The sequence below is a fragment of the Capricornis sumatraensis genome, chromosome 1 (genome assembly GCF_032405125.1).
Source record: "Capricornis sumatraensis isolate serow.1 chromosome 1, serow.2, whole genome shotgun sequence".
Classification (NCBI taxonomy): domain Eukaryota; kingdom Metazoa; phylum Chordata; class Mammalia; order Artiodactyla; family Bovidae; genus Capricornis; species Capricornis sumatraensis.
The window spans coordinates 32,495,601-32,515,395 of NC_091069.1; the positions used below are offsets into that span (position 1 = coordinate 32,495,601).

The 19,795-nt window shown below is 48.5% G+C and overlaps 1 protein-coding gene across 3 annotated transcripts in view; it reads left to right on the forward strand.

Annotated features, from left to right (window-relative positions):
* Positions 1–19,795, forward strand: part of EFR3B (EFR3 homolog B) — a 48,733-nt gene that overhangs the window by 11,985 nt on the left and 16,953 nt on the right. For all 3 annotated transcript variants that reach the window (XM_068977854.1, XM_068977860.1, XM_068977869.1), the window contains exons 3-8: positions 8,813–8,934; positions 15,903–16,052; positions 17,517–17,651; positions 18,104–18,182; positions 18,911–19,046; positions 19,330–19,491. In XM_068977854.1, coding sequence (XP_068833955.1) covers positions 8,813–8,934; positions 15,903–16,052; positions 17,517–17,651; positions 18,104–18,182; positions 18,911–19,046; positions 19,330–19,491 — 784 coding nt within the window. The remainder of the gene's footprint in view (positions 1–8,812; positions 8,935–15,902; positions 16,053–17,516; positions 17,652–18,103; positions 18,183–18,910; positions 19,047–19,329; positions 19,492–19,795) is intronic.

Genomic DNA, 19,795 nt, shown 5'->3' on the forward strand with positions numbered 1-19,795 from the left:
ATTCCTTCCCTTAGTCTAAATATAAGTTCAAAACTTCCAGTATAAAACGAAAGAAACAAAGCAAACACGGGAAAGAAAACTAAAAAAAATTTACATTCTGCATAACCACAGAGTACCTTCAGCTCACCTGACAAAACTTGCCATCATTCCCTGATTTTTAAAAATTATTTGATTCAAATTAAAATTTCCCTCATAGTCCCCCCATTGTCTTGTATTACTGTCTTTCAAATCAGGATTCAGTATAGATCACGTATTTATTTTGTTTTCGGTGTCTCTTATGTCTCTTAACCTTTCCCAGCCCCGCTCCCGTCCCTCTTCATTTTTCATGGTGTTGGCCAGGTCATCACTTTGTAGAATATCCCACATTCTGGATTTGTCTGATTATCTCCTTGTGGTGTTCTTCGTTTTGCTCTCTTGTCTCCTATACTTCCCATAGACTAGAATTTGGTCTGAATGTTTGAATGGATGCAGTTAAATAACTTTGGGGCATAACGCTTCATGGAGAGTGCTGGGCACTGAGCCTTTAAAAGAGGCAAGAGTGTCTGGCAGCCCACTTCTATGGATGCTAAGTGGAGAAGGAAATGGCCACCCACTCCAGTGTTCTTGCCTGGAGAATCCCCGGGACGGGGGAGCCTGGTGGGTTGCCGTCTATGGGGTCACACAGAGTCAGACACAACTGAAGTGACTTAGCAGCAACAGCAGCAAGTGCCATCCCAAGTTAGGGTGGTGACAGCCAACTCTCTCAATTGTAAAAGTTTTTGTGTGTGTGTCTTTGCACTGGTAGCTCAGACGGTAAAGCGTCTGCCTACAATGCGGGAGACCCGGGTTCGATCCCTGGGTCAGGAGGATCCCCTGGAGAAGGAAATGGCAATCCACTCCAGTAGTCTTGCCTAGAAAATCCCATGGATGGAGGAGCCTAGTAGGCTACTGTCCATGGGGTCGCAAATAGTCAGACACGACTGAGCGACTTCACTATCTACTATCTATTGCACTTAGAAATCTGTGGAAACCATGCAAACAACCCATTCTTCACTCAACTTCCAGCTGATGTTTCTATCTCTGGTAGCATTTCTCCCTGTTGACTGCACCTTTTTCATACTCCCTTGACTTCCAGGTCCTGTCACCCCAGCTCTTCCCACCTGGCCCATCCTTCTTAGTTTCTATGGTTGGCTAAATAATGGTCCCCTACCTATATCCACATCCTAATCACTGACACCCGTGAATGTACCTTAGATGACAGAAGGGACTTGGCAGGTTTGATCAAGTTAAGGATCTTGTGATAAGGAGATTCTCCATGAGCTCCCATCTTTCTAAGAGGGAGGCAGGAGGATCAGAGTCAGACAGCAGATCAGGAATAGAGAGAAAGAAGTTTGAAGATGCTCCTCTGCTGGCCATGAAGATGGTGGAAGGGGGCCATGAGCCAAAGAATGTGGGTGGCTTCTGGAAGCTAGAAAAGTCAAGGAAACAGATGCTCTCCTGGAAGCATCCAGAAGGAATGAAACCCTGCAGACCCATTTGAGACTTTTTTTTCATTTACTCTTATTTTTGGCTGTACTGGGTCTTCAGTGCTGCGTGCGGGCTCTCTCTAGTTGCTGTGCTCGGGCTTCTCACTGTCGGCTTCCCTGGTTGCAGAGCATAGACTCTAAGCCTGCTGGCTCAGCAGTCATCGCACACTGGCGTAGTTGCCCTGTGGCATGTGGGATCTTCCTGGACCAGGGATCTAACCTGGATTAAGGTGCATTCTTAAACACTGGACCACTAGGCAAGCCCCCATTTTAGACTTCTGACCTCCAGAACTGTAAAGTAATAAATTTGTGTCGCATTAGGCCACTAAATTGTGCTATTTATTACAGCACTAAATTATTATGGCAGCAATAGGAAACTAAGACAATTTCCTTGAGTGATTCTTTTCCTCCACGTCCCCCTGAAATGTCTGTGGTCTCCAAGTTTACTGCTCTATCCTCTTCTCTGTGTGCTCCCTCTGGACAATTTCATCAATTCTTGTGGTTTTAACTGTCACCTATAGACTAGAAATTCTCTTGTCTCCCACACCAGGGTAGAAATCAGCACTGCTAAAAACCAGCAGGCTGAAAGTGGGTTCCATGAAGGGAGATGGGGGCAGAACTGTGATGCTGGGGGAACAGCTCAGGACACAGGGGTCAGCCCCAGCAAATGATGAGGGTTTCAGAGCAGAAGCAGCCCAGGCTTCCCTGGGTCTGTACTTCCCAAGTGTAGGCCTTGGAGGCTGGCTAGCACATGGGGCTATTTGGGACCAGAGAGGTCACCTTTTCGGGCAGCAACACTGGGCTTTCCCAGGAGTTTTTAAAACCACCGTCAGTTTTGCAAAGAATTTTGAAGGAGGAAAGCTGTACTATGGGTAGACAGGGGAGGGTGTCCTAGGACTTCCCAGGTGGTGCTAGTGGTAAAGAACCTGCCTGCCAGTTCAGGAGATGTAAGAGACACGAGTTCAATCCCTGGGTTGGGAAGATCCCCTGGAGAAGGAAATGGCTACCCACTCCAGTATTCTTGCCTGGAGAATCCCACGGACAGAGGAGCCTGGTGGGACAGTCCATAGGGTCACAAAGAGTCAGACACGATTGAAGAGGCTTAGCACACATGCACACAGGGGAGGGTGCCCTAGGTGGAGGGACTCACCTTGGCCAGCAGTCAGGCAATTTGCAGGGCACCAAATGGCAACCCACTCCAGTGTTCTTACCTGGAGAATCCCAGGGACGGGGGAGCCTGGTGGGCTGCTGTCTATGTGGTCACATAGAGTCGGACACGACTGAAGTGACTTAGCAGCAGCAACAGCAACATGTCACAGTAGGACTGTTCCTTCGGCTTTAAGGAAAACTTCTCCCAGGACTAGCTATAAACAAAAGCAGATGGGAGAGTGGATAGGGGATGTTAAAGTCAAACTGTGTGGTTCTACTGGGTATATACCCTGAGGAAACCATAATTGAAAAAGACACATCTACCTCAATGTTCAATGCAGCACTATTTACAATAGCTAGGACATGAAAGCAACCTAGATGTCCATTGACAGATGAATGGGTAAGGAAGTTGTGGTACATATACACAGTGGAATATTACTCAGCTATAAAAAAGAATGCATTTGAGTCAGTTCTAATGAGGGGGATGAACCTGGAGCCTATTATACAGAGTGAAGGAAGTCAGAACGAGAAAGGCAAATGTTACATATTAACACACACACACACACACACACACACACACATATATATGGAATCTAGAAAGATAGTACTGATGATCCGACTCACAGGGCAGCAAAGGAAACACAGACATAAAGAACAAGCTTTTGGACACAGTGGGAGAAGAGTGTGGGATGGTTGAGAAAATAGCACTGAGACATACACATTACCATGTGTAAAATAGATAGCCAGTGGGAGTTTGCTATATGACGCAGGGAACCCAAAGCTGGTGCTCTCTGACAACCTAGAGGGGTGGTATGGGGGGGAGGTCGGTAGGGGGTTCAAGAGGGACGGGACATATATATACCTATGGCCAATTCATATTGATGTATGGCTGAAACCATCGCAGTATTGTAAAGTAATTAGCCTCTAATTTTAAAAAAAGGTAAGTGCGGTTTATGAGATCTTTTCCAACTAGGGTTCATCTTAGGGCAGCAAAACAACTTTCTTCTTATGAAGGTGAACAGAGTAAAAAGGCCTGCAGTCCTAGATCCACCAAAGAGTCGGGGTTTCTCAATACCCAGTATTTTAGACCATGGTTCTGTTGTTGACAGCAGGAAATTGTGTGGCTCAGAATATCCAACTACAGAAGAGAGGAGGCTGGCTTGTGCTTGGAGAGACTTGGCTAGCACTGAAGTAAGGCCGACCAGCAGCTCAGCTTCCATTTTCCAGACCCAGGGAGGGCAGGTTTTGCAATGTCAATATTTGGAGCTTGCTTTCTCTCTATTGACCCAACCGCTTAGTGACTCTCAGTTTTCATTCAACTGCGGCTCTTTCCTGCCTGTGCCAGAGGGTGGGTGAGCAGCTCCTGCAAGCATAGCACCCTTTGTTGCGTATGAAGAGCTGAAACTTTGATCATGAAAGGGTGGCTCTAAGCAGTGCCCATGGCCTTTGAAATGTCACATCTTCACAGTCTCCAGTTTGTTGCTATGGAGACCTTCCTCATCATGACAATGTCTTTAAAAAATAAAACAAAAAGCCCTACTTTATTATTATTTATGCATTAGACAAGTAGCATTTTAACGAAAGCCATTCTTAAGGTATGAACTAGCAGTGATCGGCATGAAGTAGACAGGAGGTTCCTGCTGTTTCAGGCATTTAAAAACATTAGTGGGTCACACAAGTACAGGGGCCCAGTGGAAACTCATTAAGTACTGACAGCAAGCCCAAAATCCACTGTGGGAAAAATGGGGTGGCAACTGTTACCGGTGATGGACTGGTCATACAATTCTATGAGGCAGCTGCTCTTGCTAGCCCCATTGTACAGATGGGCTGGCTGAGGCACAGAGAGCCTCAGATCAGCCTCCTAGTAGTCTGGCTTCAAACCTCTTCTCATAATCATGACACTGTTCTGCCTCTAATAGGAGGAATGGAGGCTCTGCTTTAAAGCCCAGAGTCTCAGCCCCCGTCTCAGCCAGCTTTGGGCATGTTTCCCACGTGGACTTCTACAGTGAGTGTGGCCCCATGACCAGGGCCCTCCGATTTGATCCTCTGAACCACGATTACCAAAGTTTCCATTTTGGCCTCCTCTCATCAGCCCTGGAGGACTCAGGAGCAGCTTAAGGTGGGCTTTCTTGGAGCAGCACCCATGGGGATACTCAGGCCAGCATTCCCTGACCATATCATCTCTGTTGTCCAACTTTCAGACTAGGGGAAGGGAAGATCCTCCTATCAAGCTACCAAACCAAAGGTTCCCAAGGATGCTCAGAGATCCTGGTACCAAAAAGTGGCTGTTTTATTAGCCCTGATGCCACTCATAATGTAATCAATGGGGCTCACACCCTGTGGATGGCATCAAGTACAGTCTCGTCCCCAGATCTTGTAACAGAGCAAGAATCTTAGAGAGCAAGGCAATGGAATAATCAGCCTGAGCTGGGAGGCTGTAGCCTCCTGGGCAGTTCTGGGCCTCAGAGACAGAGACACTTGCTCATTGGAAGAAAAGCTATGACAAACCTAGACAGTGTATTAAAAAGCAGAGACATCACTTTGCTGACAAAGGTCCATATAGTCGAAGTTTTCCCAGTAGTCATGTACGGATGGGAGAGTTGGACCATAAAGAAAGCTGAGCACCAAAGAGTTGATGCTTTTGAAGTGTGATGCTGGAGAAGACTCTTGAGAGTCCCTTGGACTGTAAGGAGATCAAACCAGTCCATCCTAAAGGAAATCAACCCTGAATATTCATTGGAAGGACTGATGCTGAAGCTGAAGCTCCAATACTTTGGCCACCTGATGTGAAGACCCGACTCATTAGAAAAGACTGTGATGCTGGGAAAGATTGAGAGCATGAGGAGAACGGGGCGACAGAAGATGAGATGGTTGGATGGCATCACCAACTCAGTGGACATGAGTTTGAGCAAACTCCAGGGGATAGTGAAGGACATGGAAGCCTGGCATGCTGCAGTCCACAGGGTCGCAAAGAGTCAGACACAACTGAGCAACTGAACAACAACAAAGATCCCCATCTGGGCTTCCCAGGTGGTGCTAGTGGTAAAGAACCCTCCTGCCAATGCAGGAGACATAAGAAATGGGAGTTTGATACCTGGGTCAGGAGGATCCCCTGGAGAAGGTAATGACAACCCGCTCTAGTATTCTTGCCTGGAGAATCCCCATGGACAGAGGAGCCTGGTGGGCTACAGTTCATGGGGTCCCAGAGTTGGACATGACTGAAGTGACTTGGTTTACACAAGGTCCTCTCCAGCGGTGTCTTCATCCTCTGCCCATTCCCCCTGACAGCTGCCCCCATCCCCAAAGCAACGCTCCTGGGTCATTTGGTCTGAGGCGCTAGAGGAAGCCAGGATCAAGAGCAAAGCCAGAGGTTTTCTGGGCAGAGCTCTGCTGGAGAGACCTGCAGTGAGGCCTCTGTGTTGATACCCGGGTTTTTCCTGCAGGACCCTGGGCAATTATGTAACATTTGTGGAGACCAGTCTCTTTGTCTTCAAAGTGAGAATAATAATCTCTCTCTAAATTAGAGTCGTTTTATGAAATGAAATAGCTGATACATATAAAATGCTTAGGGTATGATACATGTATGTTCTAAACATCATTGCTATTAGCCTATCAACTCCCACACCAGTGACCATGAAGTCTGGTTATTCATTCTCCTGATACATATTTGGGTCTACACAGTCAATATATATTTAGGACCAGGTCTTTTTTTTTTTTTTAGTTATTTATTATTCTTTTAAATTTTGGCTGTGCTGGGTCTTCATTGCGCTGCTCAGGGTTTTCCTGTTGCGGAGCTTGGGCTCTGAAGTGCACAGGCTCAGTAGTTGCCTGCAGGTGGGCTAGTTGCTCCAGGGCACGTGGGATCTTAGTTCCCCGACCAGGGAGCAAACCAGTGTCCCCTGCACTGGAAACCAAGTTCTTAACCACTGGACCACCAAGGAAGTCTCAGGGACCAAGTCTTTCTTTAACAATGTCTCCTCCTTTATTACTGGCCTCTTTTATTCTTCAGTCTTGTTTCAATTATTTTGAAAGGCACACACTCTTGCATACACAGTCTTATCTTAAACTGCCTTATCATATCTGAAGTAGATGGAGTATCAGTAAAAGAAAGAGCTATAATAAATGAAGGGCTGCTTATTCCTCACATGGGAAGACCAAGACATAAGAGAAGACAAAGGTCTCACTCAGAGGTCCTTGTGCCAGTTAGAGGCAGATCTGTAGTTAGAACCGCATAGCTGCATGACTCCTCTCACTTGATGGACCAAACCAGGCTTCTGATTCAGGGAGTGAAGGCTGGGACCATCTCCGTGGTGGTTAAGAGCAGCGATGCACCCGTATTTAGCTCCAACCTCTGTATCAGCTCTGGTAGCTCAGCTGGCAAAGAATCTGCCTGCAACGCAGGAGAAAGAAAGAAAATGAGGTCGCTCAGTCGTGTCTGACTCTTTGCGACCCCGTGGACTGTAGCCTACCAGACTTCTCCGTCCATAGCATTCTCCAGGCAAGAATACTGGAGTGGGTTGCTATTTCCTTCTCAGGGGATCTTCTCAACCCAGGTCTCCCGCATTACAAGCAGATGCTTTACCCTCTGAGCCACCAGGACCTGGTCCAATTCCTGGGTCAGGAAGATCCACTGGAGGAGGGATAGGCTACCCACTCCAGTTTTCTTGGGCTTCCCTGGTAGCTCAGCTGGTAAAGAATCTGCCCACAATGTCGGAGACCTGGGTTCCATTCCTGGGTTGGGAAGATCCCCTGGAGAGGGAAATGGCTACCCACTCCAATATTCTGGCCTGGAGAATTCCATGGACTATACAGTCACAAAGAGTCAGACATAACTGAGCGATTTTCCCTCACTCTGTATCAGCCTGACTTTGTGTTCTAGCCTGCAGGATTTAGGAAGATCACATAGCCAAACCACAGCTTTATCGTTGTTTCTGGAACTCCCGAACTTATGTCTAATCGATGATCTTGTGATCACATGGATTAACACTACACTTCTTCTGCATTACCACATCAATAAATCAAGCAATGTCATTTGGATTTATTGCTAATAGCAGAATAATGACTTCCAAATACATATATACATTTTAGATGTATCTTTGAAGGAAAGATTTCCTTATTTGCTTTGCATGTTGAGATCTTTGAGTCAGCAGAAAATAAATGTGTATTTATTACTGCAAAAATAAAATGCTATAATAATTAAGAATGCTTGTGGATTGCCAATTTTCATCCCCAAAAAAGTTATTAACAACTTTTAAGTATTTAAATGGGGACAACAGGTTGACGATACTGAATATTGTGAGAGTGTACTAACTAGATAATTTTAGTAATAACAGTATGTCTTTTTTGAACCAACAAAAGTTTGTAAAAATTGAATAATAGTACAAGGCAGAATAATGGAGAATATAGTCTAAATCAAATCTGTTTAGAGTTGTTTGTAGTACTAAGCAAAATAAGCTGTAAGAATTATATTTCATTTTGGGTAATTTAACTCCGCTCAGTCTGTGACTCTCACTTCTCCGCGGGGCTCGGTAGAAATCAAGTCCCTATTTAGAACTGCAAACTCGCAGCACAGCGATGGCAGAAGGGATCTAGCAGCTGAGAATGCTGAGCAAGACTTAATGAACTGAAATGGCACACCTTCAACACATACTCAAAATTTTCACAATAAAATGTAGTTACAGTTTCTAATCAAAGTTCAGATTTGCCCTGATTTCCCAGAATGTCTTCTAGGGAGGTGCTCTATGCTTTAGGATTGGCTTTTGCTCAATTGCAGCATTGCTCTGCGAAGCCTCTCAGCCTATGTTTTTGGGGCAGCTCTGGATGTTAATGGGAACAGGAGTTTAAGTGACGGAGCTCCCCTTTTCTCTTCCATTCTCTGCTCACCTGGCAGGGAAGGGCCAGGGATTCCTGTCTCATATAGACAAGACAGGGGAGCAGAATTTGGTACTCAGATCTCCAGAACCTGGTTCTCAAATCTCACAGTGTTCTCTGGGAAGCAGACTAGAGCTGGATCCAGTGGTGTGTGTGTTTCCCGAGATGTGTTAGCCTGTGGCTTTCCTATGGCAAAGGGTCTGGGGACACCAAGTGCCAGAGCCCAAAGGTGGGGAGCGTGGCGGGTCACCTTCCTGTCATTTCTCCCTCTCCTCTCCCACACACAGTTTGTGAAGTTCGCCAACATCGAGGAGGACACCCCATCCTACCATCGGAGCTACGATTTCTTCGTGTCTCGCTTCAGTGAGATGTGCCACTCCAGCCACGAGGACTTGGAGATCAAGACTAAGTGAGTATAAGGCGGGAGCATCCGCGGGTCGCCAGAGCTCCCAGCCCGGACTGCGTGTCTAATTTTACCGCATTTACCACAGCTCTGGTGTTGCTGGCAGGGGAAAGGTTCCCAGCGGGACTTAGGTGAGCGCATGGGCAGAGCTGTGCTCCCGGTACGGTACGTGTTTTCTAAAGGAACAGCCTCAAGGGACAGAATACAGAGTGAGGTGTAAGGTCATGGTCCTCTGAGCCCAATCTGAGAGCCAGCCACTCACTCACACACACACACACACACACACACACACACACAAACACCCACGCTCTCTTTTGAGAAGTGCATGCACTTACACACCCCAGAAATATTCCCACTTACCACTCTCCATCAAAATAGTGTGTTAGTGTTAGTCACTCAGTAGTGTCTGACTCTTTGCAACCCTATGGATTGTAACCTGCCAGGCTCCTCTGTCCATTGGATTCTCCAAGCAAGAATACTGGAATGGGTTGCCATTCCTTTCTTCAGGGGATCTTCCTGACCCAGGGATTGAATCTGGGTCGCCTGCAATGCAGGCAGATTCTTTACTGTCTGAGCCACCAGGGAAGCCCACAAATATACACCCAAAAATAAAAAGCCAAACTCCTCACATTGGCCAATCCCTGCTGCCCTCCTGACTTCATCCCATCCCCTTTCCCACTGCACATTCCCCTTCGGCCACACAGGCTTCCCTGCCGCCTTGGAAACACACCAGGCACATTCCACAGGGCCTTTGCACTGTCTGTTCTTCTGCCTGAAATGCTTCTTGTGTGGATCTGTACAGCTCACTCCTTCACCTCTTCCAGGCTCTGCTCAAATATCCCCTTGTCAACAACGCCTTCCCCTGAAAATTCCCACATACCCCATCCCTTTCTCCTTTACCCTGCTCTGTTTTTATTTCCCCTTCAAACATGTTTCGTCATTTGCATCTGTCTCTCATTCATTGTCTATCTCTCCCCACTAGAATGTTAGCTCTGTGAGGTCAGGAATCACTTTCATTCCCTGAAGCATGCTAAGTGCCTGGAGAGCAGCAGGCACTCGAGAAACACTTGTTGAGTAAGTGAATGAAGGAATAAGTGCTTCTCAGATGAACTTCTTAAATGACAGAGCACACTTTTACACACACACACATGCACACACACTCACACAAAAATACTTCACTCACAGAAATAGACTCATTGACATAGAAATTAAACCCCTCAAATAACATCACAGAGAAATTCACACAAGTATAGGCTGACACAGATAGACAAATCACAACACAGCATCAGGCCGATGAAGCAGTACGTTGGTGCTTTGTGCCAAGCATCATCCTTGGAACTGAGAGGTGCAAAGGATGAAAAGTAAACCCCTGCCTATGAAGAGTACGTTATCACCTCTGGAAGGTGATATGAAACCAAGGAAAAGGAGGAGGGAGGAAGGAGAAGGGCTGAGCCATTCACTTGACAAAGCTTCAGGAGTTGGAGGAGGCAGGGGCTGGGAGGCTGAGGGTGGGTGGCCAACACGCCCACAGGAGACCAGTTCTCCGTGGCTTTTTTCCGGAACTCAGCTGCTGGCTCCTTCCTGCATCACGTCAGCACCCCAAGGGACCTGGAGTGCCACATGATGTGTGATGGCAGGGTCAGGGGGCCCCGTGTGCCCTTAATGACAGCTTGCAAACCATGGCTGATGTTCTGGGTTGGAGGAACATCAGGACGCAAACCCCTCCATCCCCCAGGCTGCCAGCTCCCAAAGCTTCTGAGCCTCAGGACTGCTCTGGGGCAGGACCCATGTGACTGGCCTGCAATATCCCAGCTCCCCAGTCTCCCCTCTCTGGAATCAGCCAGGGGGTCCTTGGGGCTGAGCTGCTGCAGTGCCTCTGTGAGGCCAGTGCGGGTCAGGGAAGGAAGGAGCCCCCTGTCTCCCCAGTGCTGATTCCCACAGCAGCCAGCTCACTCCAGATGGCTATGAAGAGGCAGAAGCAGGTACAGGTGGGGTGTGTCCAGAAGCAGGTGAGGAAGAGGCAGAAAAGTAACCAGGTGTGACTGTAAGGGATGCTGATCACACAGGCAAAGCCCTGCTTTGAGAAAGGGAGGGCAGGGGACACTTGTCTTGCCGCTCTACACACACTCACACACATACGCAATCACATACGTGCACATCATCACACAATACACAATTGCATACACAACCACACACATACATACAATGACAGCCACACACACAGTCACGTTCACTACACAAACCCACGTGTCTTGTTGTGTTAGTCGCTCAGTTGTGTCGGACTCTTTTCGACCCCATGAACTGTAGCCCTCCAGGCTCCTCTGTCCATGGAATTCTCCAGGCAGGAATACTGAGGTGGGTTTCCATGCCCATCTTCAGGGGATCTTCCCTTCCCAGGAATTGAACCTGGGTCTCCTGCATGGCAGGCAGATTCTTTACTGTCTGAGCCACTAGGGAAACCCACACACAATCACACACCCATACGCATACAACCATGCACATATACAGAGTCCACGGTAGGAGAGGAGAAGGCACAGTCACACTCCGTCCTGATGACGTGGACAATGAATGAACATTGGGAGAAGGGTGCTGAGGTTTGCTCCTGACAGCTGGGTAGTGCCCTCAGCACCCACAGCCTGGCACCTGCCACCCATGAAAGGGAGGCTGAGGGGTGAGAAGTGATTCTCCCTTCCTCTTGTCTCCCATCCATAACCTCCCTGGTCCCTTCTCCAGGACCTCTCCCCTGGTCCTTCGCAGCCTTTGCAGAGCCCAGAGCTCCCTTCTAAGAACTAACCTTGGGTCTCGTAAATAGGGGTGTGGGGTGTGTGTGTGTGTAATCCCCTTGGGTTCACCCTCTCTAGGTCCCCTGCATGCAGGCAGACCTCCACTAAGCCCATTACAAGGAGCTATAAGAAGTTGCTTCTCCTTCAGTCCCAGTCAGTCAGTGCCAGGTGTCATGGAATGAAATGTGTTCATATGTGGAAGGGATTCTGGGGAAATTGAAAGAGTGAATAAAAATTAATTCATAGTCATGAAGAGCGAAACCCTGAGTAGAAAATTTTCCACCTCCCAGGCCTGGTTTCCCTGCCAGCCAGACTCTCTTGGGTGGGACAGGAGTCCAGCATGTCTGGGATTTATTTCTGTACTGCACGAGGGAGAACCTTTAACCTGAAGCCAACAATAGTTAACAGAACTGTATTCCAGTTAATTTTTTCTCCAATCTGGAAAGCCTCGGCTCAGGGTGCTGACTGGGGGTCAGGATGGGAGTAGCTGAGTGTTTGCCCAGGGAATCTGTGTCCATTGCCAGTGGCCTAACTGGTCCTGGGCCAGGGCATCTTGATGCATTAGGCAAACCCCACTCCCCATTTATGTTCTCTGGGTTAAAAGCTCAACATAGCACCCTGGTGCGCATGTGCTCAGCCTCTCAGTTGTGTCCGACTCTTTGCAACCCCATGGACTGTAGCCCACCAGGCTCCTCCATCCATGGGATTTTCCAGGCAAGAGTATTGGAATGGGTTGCCATTCCCTTCTACAGGGGATCATTGAATGAACCTTGGCAACAGCACTTAAGACTGAAGTTGAAGTTACAAATGGCAACTAAATGTTTAGAAAAACTGCTCAACTCCAATAAGGGGTACAGGAGTTGAAATGGCTACAAGATGTGAGGATTTTTCTGAGCTACAAAATTAGAGCAGTTGTTTAAAATGAGATCCCAGTGCTGAGGCAGAAACAGTGAGGACAGCCGTCTCCTGCAGCTTGTACGATGGGGGTGGGGGAGGAATCTGGCAAAATTGGGAGCCTTTTATTTCTTATCTTTCGACTCAGTAATTCTATTCACGGCAATGATTTGGAATGGAATGTAGTGAAGTCAGACTTGGCTTAGCAACTCCAACTGTGCAACTCACCAACAACAAAGTACTTTGTACAAGGCTGTCCACTGTAAACTTACTTGGAAGCAAGTTTACCAACAACCAATGACCAATAGGAAACTAGTTTAGAAACTCATAACAGTGTATCAAGTAACCATTCAACATGTTTGTGAGTTTATGATATAGGAAAGTGCTTGTAATAGAATGCTATGGGTGAAAAAAGCCAATACAAATTAGATATGCAGCAGGTTCTTTATTCTATTACATATTATACACAGAAGAAAAGCAGGACACCAAAATGCCAGTGATAATTATCTTTAAGTGGTGATGGCAGGGGATAAATCATCTTTGCACTTTTCTATAATTAGCATGTATTATGTTATAATCAGAAAAATGTTTGGTTAAAAAGAGGAACCTCAGGATGAAATAAACAGCCAGGAAAGAGGGCCCCCCCTTGCAGGGCCGTTCTGTCACCTGGCTCAGCACAGTGGCTACTCAGTTCAGTGCAGTTCAGTCGCTCAGTTGTGTCCAACTCTCTGCGATCCCATAGACTGCAGCACACCAGGCTTCCCTGTTCATCATCACCTCCCGGAGCTTGCTCAAACTCATGTCCATTGAGTCGGTGATGCCATCCAACCACCTATCCTCTGTCATCCCCTTCTCCTCCTGCCTTCAATCTTTCCCAGCATCAGAGTCTTCCAGTGAGTCAGTTCTTCAAATCAAGTGTCCAAAGTATTGGAGTTTCAGCTTTAGCATCAGTCCTTCCAGTGAATATTCAGGACTGATATCCTTTAGGATTGGCCAGTTTGATCTTGCAGTCCAAGGGACTCTCAAGAGTCTTCTCCAACATCACAGTTCAAAAGCATCAATTCTTTGGCTCTCGGCTTTCTTTATAGTCCAACTCTCACATCCATACATGACTACTGGGAAAACCCTAGCTTTGACTAGATGGACCTTTGTCGGCAAAGTAATGTCTCTGCTTTTTAATATGTTGTCTAAGTTGGTCATAGCTTTTCTCCCAAGGAGCAAGCGTCTTTTAATTTCATGGCTTCAGTCACCATCTGCAGTGATTTTGGAGCCCCCAAAAATAGTCTCTCACTGTTTCCATTGTTTCCTCATCTATTTGCCATGAGGTGATGAGACTGGATACCATGATCTTAGTCTTCTGAATGTTGAGCTTTAAGCCAACTTTTTGACTCTTCTCTTTCACTTTCGTCAAGAGGCTCTTTAGTTCTTTTTCGCTTTCTTCCATAAGGGTGGTGTCATCTGCATATCTGAGGTTATTGATATTTCTCCCAGCAATCTTGATCCAGCTTGTGCTTCATCCAGCCCAGCATTTCTCATGATGTACTCTGCATATAAGTTAAATAAGCAGGGTGACAATATACAGCCTTGACGTACTCCTTTTCCTATTTGGAACCAGTCCATTGTTCCATGTCCAGTTATAACTGTTGCTTCTTGACCTGCACACAGATTTCTCAGGAGGCAGGTTAGGTGGTCTGGTATTCCCATCTCTTGAAGAATTTTCCACAGTTTGTTGTGATCCAAACAGTCAAAGGCTTTGGCATAGTCAATAAAGCAGAAGTAGATGTTTTTCTGGAACTCTCTTGCTTTTTCCATGATCCAGTGGATGTTGGCAATTTGATCTCTGGTTCCTCTGCCTTTTCTAAATCCAGCTTGAACATCTGGAAGTTCACAGTTCACGTATTGTTGAAGCCTGGCTTGGAGAATTTTGAGCATTACTTTGCTAGTGTGTGAGATGAGTGCAATTGTATGGTAGTTTGAGCATTCTTTGGCGTTGCCCTTCTTTGGAATTGGAATGAAAACTGACCTTTTCCAGTCCTGTGGCCACTGCTGAGTTTTCCAAATGTGCTGGCATGTTGAGTGCAGCACTTTCACAGCATCATCTTCCAGGATTTGAAACAGCTCAACTGGAATTTCATCACCTCTACTAGCTTTGTTTGTAGTGATGTTTCCTAAGGCCCACTTGACTTCACATTCCAGGATGTCTGGCTCTAGGTGGGTGATCACACCATCATGGTTATCTGGGTCATGAAGATCTTCTTTGTATAGTTCTTCTGTGTGTTATTGCCACCTCTTCTTAATATTGCCCTGCTTCATTTTGTACTCCAAGGCCAAATTTGCCTGTAACTCCAGGTATCTCTTGATTTCCTACTTTTGCATTCCAGTCCCCTATAATGAAAAGGATATCTTTTTTTGGTGTTAGCTCTAGTCTTGTAGGTCTTCATAGAACTGTTCAACTTCAGCTTCTTCAGCATTACTGGTCGGGGCATAGACTTGGATTACTGTGATATTGAATGGTTTGCCTTGGAAACCGAACAGAGATCATTCTGTCGTTTTTGAGATTGCATCCAAGTACTGAATTCTGGACTCTTGTTGACTATGATGGCTACTCCTTTGCTTCCCTTGTAGCTCAGCTGGTAAGGAATTCGCTTGCAATGGAGACCTGGGTTCGATCCCTGGGTTGGGAAGATCCTCTGAAGAAGGGAAAGGCTACTCATTTCAGTATTCTGGCCTGGAGAATTTCATGGACTTGCAAAGAGTGGGACTTGACTGAGTGACTTTCACTTTCATTGGAGACTGGACCTGTGCAAAAGGGTTTCCCTCTATGCTGTTACTCATGTTCCTCTGATTTCTCAGCCAGCTTGGTCCCAGCCAAGACCCTCTTGTGCCCGAGAGCCTGACAGCTCTGTGCCTCCCCCTCCAGATCCCTTCCCCCTGTAAGTTGCCCTCAGCCCTAGTTTCTGCCTTGTCAGTTCTTGGCAGCCCTTTGGGCTCTTCTATCTTAGTCTCAAGCTGGAAAAAACCCAGCTGGGTACTAAGAAGCCTGGAGAAAACTGGCACCCTAGGGATGAAACCTGGGTGATACAGGGCAAGGGCAGTCTAGGAATCTCCAAGACAAGCTGGAAGACATGGCTTTCAGGCAGCCAGCCAGGAGGCCCAGTCACACAAAGAGTAGAAGGTGGGCTCCCCTCTGCCTTTATGGGCATCTGTAAACCCCTCTCTGTGCTCCCCTCCTTGTCACAGAAGCTGGACTTGCCAAGGTTTGCAGACATCATGGCCCCGTCTTCCTTTTCTTTACAGAATCCGAATGTCAGGCATCAAAGGTCTACAAGGGGTGGTGAGGAAGACGGTGAATGACGAACTGCAGGCCAATATATGGGACCCACAGCACATGGACAAGATCGTGCCATCACTGCTTTTCAATCTGCAACACGTGGAGGAAGCAGAGAGGTGAGCAGGCGAGGGAGCGGCTTGCACGGCCAGTCTGCAGCCCTCCCAGGGTGCTCAGCAACCATACAGCTGGGGCTGGTTGGTAAAACCCAGCTCCAAGGCCAGGGATCTTGGCGTCTGTGGCTTGTTCTGCAGCGCATCCAAAGCTGGTTCCTTGGGAACATTGGCTTTGGCCTTCTGCCAGCCCTCCGTACCCCTTAAGGTCTGCATTCCTGAAGGAAAAGCAGTGATGGTGCTGGGCTCCCTGGGGTGAGTGTGTGCTGAACACAAAGAACCAAGAGTCGGGTTTCCTCAGTCTTTCAAGAAGCAGCAGGACAAGGAAGTTTTTAAATGCAAAAGAACCCAATGCTGGGAGTTAGGGCAAGAGGAGAAGCAGGTGGCAGAGGATGAGATGGTTGGATGGCATCACTGACTCAATGGACGTGAGTTTGAGCAAACTCCAGGAGATAGTAAAGGACAGAGGAGCCTGGTGTGCTGCAGTTAATGGGGTTGCAAAGAGTCGAACTTGACTTAGCAACTGAACAACATGATTCAATTTGCTGAGGAGGGCCCTTCTTTTCCCTCACTTCCTAATGGTGTTTCAGGTCCTTAAAAAATGCCCACCAGCCAGCAGCCATTTGACATGACCTCCAGATACTAGATTTTAATCTGGGAACCCCCAGACATGAATTCATCCTGTTCATGCCACTTGCTCTCTTCCCCTCTGTGAAATGGGATGGAGAGCAAGGTTGCTGTTGCTGTCCACCTCTGCTGTGCATGACACCAAGTGAAGATCTTTTGAGTTCCCCACTTTCTTTCCATTGATACTGTGTAACTAGAGCTGGTTGAGAAATTTAGTATGCCCTCTGGTGGTTGTTCCTGAAATAGCATTATCTCTGACAAGCTCCTTGGTGGTCTCAGGTGGTCTAAGGATGAAGAATCCTGGGACTCCCGTCCAGATCTGAGCCCCCTCCCTGTGACTCGGGTACCACTGAGTCACATCCAAGCCAGCACCCGTTCTTCCCTCCTGAGCCTTTCTTTTTTCCTTCCTGCTTTTTTGCCCTTGCTCCTCTCTCCCCTTTTCTTTTGCTTTCTCCAACTCTGCCTGCATCCCTCTCTTCTTATCTCATCTCTTGTCCCTTCCAAAGCCTTGGGGGCATGGAGATACCTGTGGTCTGCACCTCCCCAGGTCCACGGTGCTCAGGGCACCTTCCTTCCCACAGAGACCCATCAGGCCTGTCCCGAGGGTGTCCAGAAAAAGAAGTTTATCCCTCCTCCTGCCATCTTCCTCCACTCTGGGCTTCTTTACCCCATTTAACTTCTGAGAGCCTGGCCATCCCCCTGTGACCTCGCACAGCCTACATCAAGTTCCTGCTTGTCCTCCTGGGTCTGTTTGCATGAGGGAAGCACAGAAAGCCTGCACAAAGCTGACTCTCAGACTGTGCATTCCATCCTTCTTCACCCACGGGCTGTGTGTTTCCACAGCCGGTCCCCCTCCCCTCTCCAAGCACCAGAGAAGGAGAAAGAGAACCCGGCAGAGCTAGCCGAGAGGTGCCTCCGGGAACTGCTGGGCCGGGCTGCCTTTGGCAACATCAAAAACGCCATCAAGCCTGTTCTCATGTGAGTGTTCCCCTTCCCCGGCCCCCACCCCCCGGCCTCCAGCTTTGAACTGTTTCAGGTCCAGCACCTCCTTGCTGACTCGGGAGGAGGGAAGCAGGTGTCACAGTTGAGGGGCTGCAGCCAAGTTGGTCCCTTCTCTGTGCCCATGTTCTTCTGCATTGTGGCATCAAAAGCTACCACGTAGTGGCCAAGCACAGTGTTGGGGAGAGGAGTTGGCAGGAGGAGTCCCAAGGCTAAAGGAAGGCGCTCGGCTTCATTCCTGAGTCCACCGCCCCACCCCCTGTTCCTTGACTGCTCCGCTTCTCTCACCTGACCTGAAAGCCCTTGCTACTTACCTGGAAGCTTCGAGAGGGACTGGGTCTCTCAGGACGGGTTATGTTCCCGCCAAGCTTCTCCTCCTTCTTTGCATCACCTGCATTTCATAGTTACTCTCCACTTGTTTTCCCTCACAGCCATCTGGATAACCATTCTCTTTGGGAACCCAAGGTGTTCGCCATCCGTTGCTTTAAAATCATCATGTACTCAATTCAGGTATGATGGTTCTCCAGGTTCAGCTTGTCCCCTTGGCCAGGGGTACCCCTGGGAGCGGGATGGTGCACACCTGGAGAAAGCCAGCCCCTAGTCATCTGAACTGGTGCTGCCTGACCTAGTCGTGGAGATGGACTGGTTTAAACCATTTTATTTCTAATATGTCACAGACTTATACTTTATAAAACACGAAAAGAATTCCCAGAAAAAGTAAGTGAAAGCCTCATGCAAAATACAAGCCCACAGACCGTAACTGGCTGCCGTGGCTTTGTCAGATTGCTCACTCAACACTTGCTCTCAATTTCTGTCCTCAGCTCAATGTAAATGGGCATCAGACAGATCTTGAATTGGCACCAGACCATGGGCCACACTTTAAGCAGCACTGAACTAAAGTGCTTGTGGCCCTTACTTTAAGGCCTGGCACCTGGGGGAAATGAAAAGGAAGACAGTATTTTTAAACTGACTTTTGACCCACTTGAAGTGAAAGGGCCCAGGAAATACGTGGAAATCCAAGTCTTCATTGGGATTTGACTCAACTCCTCCTTGGACCAAGGATGGGGGAGAAACTCAGGAAGAGGAGCCAGGGTATCTGGGCGCCACTCTAGTGCCCTCTAGCTTTGGGACCTCACTTTTTGTCCACACAACTTTGGGTCCTCCTGGAGGGCTGCCCTGGCTCAGAGGCCACGTGGGGGGTTGCTGTTTGGGGACCAGCACGTCTTCCTCCCCCCCAGCCGCAGCACTCCCACCTGGTTATCCAGCAGCTCCTGAGCCACCTGGATGCCAATAGCCGCAGCGCGGCCACGGTGCGGGCTGGCATCGTGGAGGTCCTGTCGGAAGCTGCCGTCATCGCTGCCACCGGCTCTGTGGGTAAGGGGGGATCTTGAGGGGAACGGGGGCTGGGAACCCCCTCAAAGACAAAGAACTGCCCTTAGCGGTGGGCTGTCCCTCCTTCCAGAAAAGGGCAAGGGTAGGGAGGTGTCGGAGCGGTTATCCTCGGGAGGAGAAATCAGCCAGGGAAGGTGGGGGCGGGGGGGGCAGAGGAAGCCCCTGGCTGGAAGTGGGTCTGGGCTTGCCCGGTAAGCCTGGGCAGGGGACAATGAGCCAGGAGTGCCAGCCCCAGATGTCAGGTCTTCCACCCTGCTGTGCCCAGGGCCCACAGTGCTGGAGATGTTCAACACTCTGCTGAGGCAGCTGCGGCTCAGTATCGACTACGCTCTGACCGGGAGCTACGACGGGGCCATCAGCCTCGGCACCAAGATCATCAAGGAACACGAAGAGCGCATGTTCCAGGAGGCAGTCATCAAGACCATAGGTGGGCCCCCGGGAGGGGCCGGGCCAGACCTGCTGAAGGAGGGGTAGATGGGCGGTCCCCGTTCCCCCAAGGATGTTAGTCCCTGGCGTTGTAGGTTTGTTGTCCACTCAACATCGCGTTAGGGCTCCCCTGGTAGCTCAGCTGGTAAAGAATCCGCCTACAATGCTGGAGACCTGAGTTCGATCCCTGGGTTGGGGAAGGTCCCCTGGAGAAGGTCATGGCAGCCCACTCCATTATTCTTGCCTGGAGAATCCCCATGGACAGAGGAGCCTGGCAGGCTGCCGCCCACAGGGTTGAAAAGAGT